At 39.1% G+C, this 7,845-nt stretch overlaps 1 protein-coding gene across 1 annotated transcript in view; it reads left to right on the forward strand.

Moving 5' to 3' along the window:
• The first annotated feature begins 94 nt into the window (after nt 1-94).
• arhgap36 (Rho GTPase activating protein 36) overlaps nt 95-7,845 on the forward strand; it is a 17,768-nt gene continuing 10,017 nt past the window's right edge. The window contains exons 1-3 of the mRNA XM_017436077.3: nt 95-3,525; nt 7,027-7,231; nt 7,394-7,449. Coding sequence (XP_017291566.1) covers nt 3,241-3,525; nt 7,027-7,231; nt 7,394-7,449 — 546 coding nt within the window. The 5' untranslated portion in view covers nt 95-3,240. The remainder of the gene's footprint in view (nt 3,526-7,026; nt 7,232-7,393; nt 7,450-7,845) is intronic.

Below are 7,845 nucleotides of genomic sequence, written 5' to 3' on the forward strand. Positions count from 1 at the left end.
AAAGAACGTGGTTAACACTAGGAGCTAGAGTTCAGGTTAGACGCTGAGGCGGAGAATCTAAGGTACGATGCTCCAGCGAAGGTCCGATCACCGCCTGCTGCTTAAATCCTGGCTGGTCTCATCAGTGGTATGAGGAACACCTGTAGAACAATAATTAGTGGCGCCGCCCAGAGGGCGGAACCAAAACCCAGATCCTCACAGGAGTAGCACTTGTAATATATGTTTGGGATCTGTCTCAGCTACTACCACAACAAATTGTAGGTAATTATCAGCTAAATTGACTGAGTTATTGCTATTTTGTGTTTTTAAGGTCAGTTAGCAGTGGTGGCCGTCTTGAATCATGTTAACTCTAAAAGTTAAACAACTGTAGATGTAACTCTAGTAATTTCTTTCTCTAAGTTTCATTACAATTCAGTTTCATTACAGTTCTTCATTATCTATTTTGTTATAGTTTTACTTGATTGTTTACACACAAATACTGGTTCTGGAAACCCAGTGACCACAACATGTAACTTATGCACCAACCCCTTCAACCAATACAGTGAAACTACAAGCACAATTCCTGCTTTACACTGAAATTGCAGTTTCAAAACACTACACACAATTTTCTGCATTTGGCACAATTGTCATAAAGAAAACCTCTTCTTTTCACAAGGAACACACTGTCATTCCAAATTCTAAGTTAATTGCCCTTCTATATACAGGGACTCATCACATAGGCAAACATCTGTCACACCGTTTCACAATCAGCAATCAGCTTTTACATAAAAGGGCAATAGGCAGCGGTTGTTGCTTTTCATGGCTGGATTTGCCATGCTAGACAATATTTCCCCTGCTGCTTGGCCAGGGAAAACATTGCTTGTGATGTGGATGAGGTGCTGTGGCCAGTCCCAAACAGAAGAGAGCATGCAGCATAGTTTTTTTTTTTTTACTGTAACTGTATACAGTTTTGTATGTAGACCACTGTATATGCAACTTTGTGTTGGTTGGGGTGTGCATTGTTTTTGTGGGAAAAATAAAACTTATTTTCGTTACTGTGTATTTGTGTGTTCTGAGTATAAAAACAATATTTTAAAATATTTTACAACACACTTCTGTATGTACTGTCCGTAGTAAGTGTAACACTGAACAAAAAAAGGCCTAAAACATGATGAATGGAGAAATGTTTTCAAATTATCATAGTGTTTTGCATTGAGCACATCAGTGTTCAACTGGTTCTTATAAATGTTCATTCATATGATAGTTTGTGTGTGTCATCTGAAAACGAAATCCAATTTTAAGAAGAGATAACATTGTTTTGAATGTAAAGTTTCATTTTGCAGGAGAATTGAAAGGTTTTCCCATGTGGATTTACAATGTGCTAAACCTATTAGCTTCCCTAGATGGAGTAAAGACTGTTAGCTTATACTTAAGGCCACAGCCTAATGCTAGCTGGGATTTAGCCAACATGGGAAGAAGCTTATCTGTGTACGTTGCACCTAATCAGGCTCACATGGAGGAGGGGGAAGTCTGGTCAACCTGAAAGTACAAAGGACACGGGTTTGTAAAATGTGAAACAGAGTCAATGAGAAGAAAACATAAACTAAAAGAAAAATGTGGTAACTCCCAAATTATCCTCTTTGCTTTAAGAAAAAAAAAGTCTAATTTTATTTTGTACGCGGATTATGTTCAGAAAAAATTTGTATTATTGTTTACAATCTATTTTTTAATTTTAGGCAACACAGTGGAGAAACTGCAAACAGTTACTTTAATATTTTCCAAATGAATCTTCTAACAAAAATGGCCAAAGTTATTTGTGTGATTCATTCTCTTCAAGTTTGTGGTTAATTCTGTTTTTAAAGATTGTATTTTGTGTTCACATTAAAAACTCCAGAAATTTTTAAAAAAATTATTTGTCCCAAGCTTCCTTTCTTGATGACTGGACAAATGTTGCAGATAATGGAGAATGTCTTCTACACAATTTGACAGTTATTTTAAGCTGAGTCAATCTTGTAAGACTTTCCAGGGTATACTGCCAGTTCATCTTGACTATGTGACCTTCTTGGGACTCTTACTGCAAGGTGTTATTGCACGTGTGTTTATTTTGGTTGTTCACGTAATCCATTCATTTTAAATGATCACGTGTGTCTACACAGTTTTCTAAATGCAAGCAGGTGAAATACAGACGCAACCTGAATAGACTGATCCAGTCCTTTCACTGAAACCAGGTGTTGTGGAATTTTCTTTAATAAAGAGGACAACGAAGAGTTTTGTCTTAGGATAATTTATTTAGGCTATATAGCTGAGAATCACTGAGCTGAGGTGAGTCAGCAGAGTGAGTCTGACAACAGAACAAAAGTCCAAAGCAGGGCTGGTCTGGCTGGCCCTACTCCGAAAAAGGGACCAAAGAAGCAGGGCCGGCCTTGAAAAAATGCAGATGTAAACTTTGCAAAGCAAGCCAAGTAGAGTGGAGCTGGGACCTTTAGAGCCTGTGTAAAAGGGGCATAAGATAAGGTGTGCTCCTTCACTAAAGCATGGTATCATAAATGCTTCCGTACTTTTTCATTCAAACAGTTAAACACAGCTTTAACTTACATGCAGCAGAGAATCATTGAAGCACTTTTTATTCCCATGCCACAGGTTACAGAAAAACTTCAATTTTGCCGCTTTTCCGTTTTTGAATATCCTTTGGTCTATCCGCACCAACCTCTTCACTTAATTTTTTTCCCCCAAAGACATTAAGGAAAATGGGTGAGAAATAAAATAAAATAAAATAAAATGCCGTCATTAACAATCTTTGCTGAGATGAGGTATCCGTAAGAGAGACAAACTGTCAGTTTTACTTCGTTGAAAAAAATGTATTTGCTCCTGAATGAGAAAAGCTAAAGATATTAATTCATAACAAGACAAAAAAAATACACCAAACTTTGATTTCCATTGGTTCAAATGGTCTATAAATCAGTTTATCACAATGCTTTGAAACTTCATTTTGTCCACAAGTTTTTTTTTTTTTTTTTACAAAATGTGGGAATAACAGTCTCTGTCTGAGGATGATGGTGAAATATTCTTCCTGTTGGAAGTTTGAAATATCTCTGCAAAGATGATTGTGTTCTGTATTTTGAAACCAAGCACTGATGTGTTTTAAAAACTTTCTTCATATCTGACCTTTACTTTTCCTTTTTTTTTAAACTCTAAGAAAAAATTTTTAGATACAGTTTTTTCTTTTTTATAGAGTCTGGTCCCAAGGCCTTCGGCATCTCGATGTCCCAGGTCATTGCCAACGATCAGGCCTACAAACGAAGGCAGGATGCCCTGAAAGAGAGCAGACGTGATTGTCTTGATCTGGAGGCCAGCATCTTGCGCTTCAGGGCGGAGAAGCGGCAGTTCTTCAATGGGAACAAACCTCTAGTCTGCTCCTCTGCAATTACGGGAGGAAGTCCAGGCTCACCGTCGTCAAACTCTGTGGCACCTGCACCAGTTTTTGACTCTCAGAGCAAACCGTTGTTGCCCACATTTCTGGATAACACCAGCAGGGGGCAGAGGAGGGTGAGACTGCTTTTTTTTAGTCTGTACATACATTTGATATGCTCTCTTTTCAAAGAGATTGGAATGGTTGTAAAAGAAAACTGTTTATCAGTTTTTTTTTGTATTATGACCTCTAATCTCTGACTTCATGCACAGCTGTAAACATTTTAGCAATTAACTCTTCTATTTTTTCCACAGTCGTGTGCACAGAATAAAGAGACGCTTTGAAAGTGTTTACTTTTCCCTTGTGCGTAAGTCCTTTTTGATCGAGGCCCAGACACCCTGTGATGATCTTTTAATGCTGATGTGTAACCTGTAGTTTTGTCAACTATATAATGAACAACTACAGAGGATGGTAATAAAACATAAACCACAATCAAGTGTCAACAAAATAATATATGCCCACACAGTCCTCTTGTCCATAAGCATAAAAAAAACACTGTAAGGTCAGACTGATAATCATTGTTTACTGAGAATCAGTTCTTCATTCATTCTTTATTGTGACATTACATTATGATTACCAAAGTCCCAGTTGAAATTAAGGTTATATAAAATTTTCTAAGTAAATAAATAAAGTACAAATTTAAAAAAAAAGTTTTTTAAATAAAAAGGCAAGCATTCATTGAAGGAATGAATGTATCCTGTCCCTTTCATGACAGAGTTTCAGACAAAGATCATCATATGATGAGAAATGACGGCGTTATAGTTTTTTTAGTCAAACCTTGGAAGTGACATTGTGCGCAATCTCACAAAATAGCACAAGCTCTCGTGGCACCTGGTAATACTTGAAGTATGCCTTGTGAATGACTCTCAGCTACTTCTCAACACATTAATAATTACCAGTGGTGTCTATGGAAAACTACTTGTGAGATAAATGCTTAGGAGTCATTTACAAAGTGCAAAATATAACCATGAAAAATTTCCAAAAATATACAAACACATTTCTAATTTACCTGTTAGAATGAAAAAATCAAGAGACATAAAAGTGTTGTAATTTTAGTGACACCACAGTCGGTACTAATAACATTATTAAATAATAATTGTCTCATGTTGTAATATGTAGCTGGTCAATAAACTCCCATTTCAAAGTCAGTTTGGTGTTAACTTCTGTTTCTCTGTTTAGGTGTGCCCCTTTAACCACTGCATTAAAAACAGCGCAACAAAACACCTGCTGAAAACACACTAGTTTTTGGCAAATCTATGGCCATAGTTTACTGGAATGAGGGAACAGATTTCCCTGACTGTCTTTATTTCTAGTTTGGGCACATTCTGAGCTTTGTACTTTTCAGTACGAAGTATGATTGTTGACAGAAGTAACATGCAAAGAAAAGCAGCAGAACATCGCAAATCTGAACATTTGAGACCAAGACCTAAAATAATTAGAAACTATGTATTTATACTGATGTATTACACAGATCCACACAAGCTGGTATGATCCATCTATCAATATTGCATCATTAAAAATCAGTTCATGCGCAGACGTTGCACATGTTTCTGAAAATAATTTATGCATTTAACACATTGAAAAAACACAATGTGCATTTTAATGGGCACCAACACTTAACACCTTTTGAATGCAGCAAAAATCTACCGTCTGAGTCATGATATTCTGTTGCTGTTCGAGTTAGAGGAAATATCAAACATCTAATGTTCTGCTAGCAACTATTTGGAAAGAATCCACAATTGATTTATATTTCTGCAATGTCTGTTTTCAGCACCTCTGATATTTATTAAATGAAAATGTCAAGATGAGTGATACAAGTTGACCTGTGTGTTCAGTTGGCCTCTTCTGTCATCAGGGAGTGAAAAATCTAGATGGTGTTACCATGGCAACCCCAATGAACCACTGGCAGCAGCGTTAACATTTCTTTTGATTTTCGTTTTGTTTACACGTCTTATTCAGTTAATACATAAAAGATTAGATTGTTACAAAGCAAGTCCCAAATTATTACTAACCTTTGTAGAAGAAAGTTGACTAACCATCTTCTTCCGCTTATCTGTGGTTGGGTAACAGAGGAAACAGGTCCAGGAGAGAAACCCAGACATCCCTTTTCCCAGCAACACTCTCCAGCTCCTGCTGGGGGATCCCAAGGCATACCCAAGCCAGAGAGGATACATAATCCCTCTCGCAAGTTCTGGGTCTGCCCCAGGTCTCTTCCCAGTGGGGCATGCCAGGAAAGCTTCCAAAGAGAGCCATTCAGGAGGCATCCTAATCAGATGCCTGAACCACCTCAACTGACTCCTTTTGATGCAAAGGAGCAGTAGCTCTACTCAGAGCTCCCCCCGGATGACAGAGCTTCTCACCCTATCTCTAAGGCTAAACCCATCCACCCTACAAAGGAAGCTCATTTCAGCTGCTTATATTCGGGATTTCGTACTTTCAGTCATGATCCATACCTCGTGATCATAGGTGAGGGTTGGAATGTAGATGGACCAGTAAATCAAGAGTTTTGACTTTTGACTCTACCCTTTCTTTACCACAACCAATCAAAGCAATGCCCTCATTACTGCGGACAAGGTCCTAATCCAGGGGTGGGCAATCCTGGTCCTGGAAAGCCACTATCCTGCATGTTTTACTTGTTTCCCTGCTCCAACACCTGATTCAGTGGTTAAATTACCTCTTCATGTTCTGCAGAAGCCTGTTAATCACCCATTGATTCCTATCAGGTGTGTTGGAGTAGAGGAAACAAGTAAAACATACAGCACAGAAGTCCAACAACAAAACACCGCTGGGGTTCAGATCATACCTCTGTCATTGCCCACATGGGCATTGAAGTCACACAGTGGAACAGCAGAATCCCCATATGGTGCCCCTTTGAGGACGCCATCCAGAGACTCCAAGAAGACTGGGTAATCTAAAGCGCTGTTTGCAGCATAAACAAAAACAACAGTCAGAACATTCTGTCCTGCAGCTCAAAGCCGCAGTGGGGCGATTCTCTCAATAACCTGGAAAAACACCAAGGCACTTAGGCGGGGGCTGGAGTATCCCCACACCTACCCGACATCTCTCAACCATGGCAACTCCAGAGTAGGAAACAATCCATTGCCTCTCCAGGAGTTGGGTTCCAGAGCCCAGGCTGTGAGTAGAGGTGACCCCAATGGTATCTAGTTGGTATCACCCCACCTCACACACAAGATTCAGCTCCTTTCCTGCCACTGAGGTGACATTCCATGTCCCTAAAATAGTTTATGCCACCACAATTTAACATGGCTAGGGACGTCCCCTCACCTGCTGCCCAGCTTGCTTGCATGGCACCCGACCTTGATGGTGGTGGACCTCTTTTTCGGACATGACTGCGCCAAGCCCCAGAAGCCAAGGCTCCACCACCAGGTGCTCACAAGCGAGCTCCCCACCTTGCCTAGTTCCAGGGGGATGCCCCAGTTTCCCGATTTCGAGCTTATTATTCCTTTTGGAAAACGATTCTTTAAGTTTAAATGTCACCAAATTTTATGTTAAAATGCAAAAAATAACTTTTTAAAGTGCTTGGTGTTACTTTAGTCTTTTATCTTTTTGCTCTGTAGGGTGGTCTGTCAGTAGACTGCATCTCTGACCTCGTGGAGAGTCAATCTCGCCTGCTGGAGGCACTGCAGCTCTCCCACCCAGCTGAACTAGAGTTGAAGAAATCACCATCAGAGGGGAAGACTCCGACCAAGCTCAGCCTCAACCCAATTTACAGACAAGTACCTCGGGTAGTGGAGAGATGCTGCAACCACATCGAGAACTATGGTGAGACTTCATTTGCCATTTGGAGTCCAGAAATATGACAATGTCCTTTATAAATAAGAGCAAATGGCACACATGTTTTGAATTAAGCTTGTAAATGTTCACAGACATAATTGTATGTGTCTGTGCATACAGACATGAGTGAAAATTAAATCTTGTCTTTAGGACTCCAAACTGTGGGCATTTTTCGAGTTGGGAGCTCAAAGAAGAGAGTGCGACAGGTGAGTTCAATTATTTTAACCAACAACAAATGGTGCAAAATACAGGTCCTTCTCAAAAAAATAGCATATTGTGATAAAGTTCATTATTTTCCATAATGTAATGATAAAAATTAAACTGTCATATATTTCAGATTCATTGCACACCAACTGAAATATTTCAGGTCTTTTATTGTTTTAATACTGATGATTTTGGCATACAGCTCATGAAAACCCAAAATTCCTATCTCAAAAAATTAGCATATTTCATCCGACCAATAAAAGAAAAGTGTTTTAATACCAAAAAAGTCAACCTTCAAATAATTATGTTCAGTTATGCACTCAATACTTGGTCGGGAATCCTTTTGCAGAAATGACTGCTTCAATGCGGCGTGGCATGGAGGCAATCAGCCTGTGGCA

The sequence above is a fragment of the Kryptolebias marmoratus genome, linkage group LG7 (assembly GCF_001649575.2).
Source record: "Kryptolebias marmoratus isolate JLee-2015 linkage group LG7, ASM164957v2, whole genome shotgun sequence".
NCBI classification, from domain to species: domain Eukaryota; kingdom Metazoa; phylum Chordata; class Actinopteri; order Cyprinodontiformes; family Rivulidae; genus Kryptolebias; species Kryptolebias marmoratus.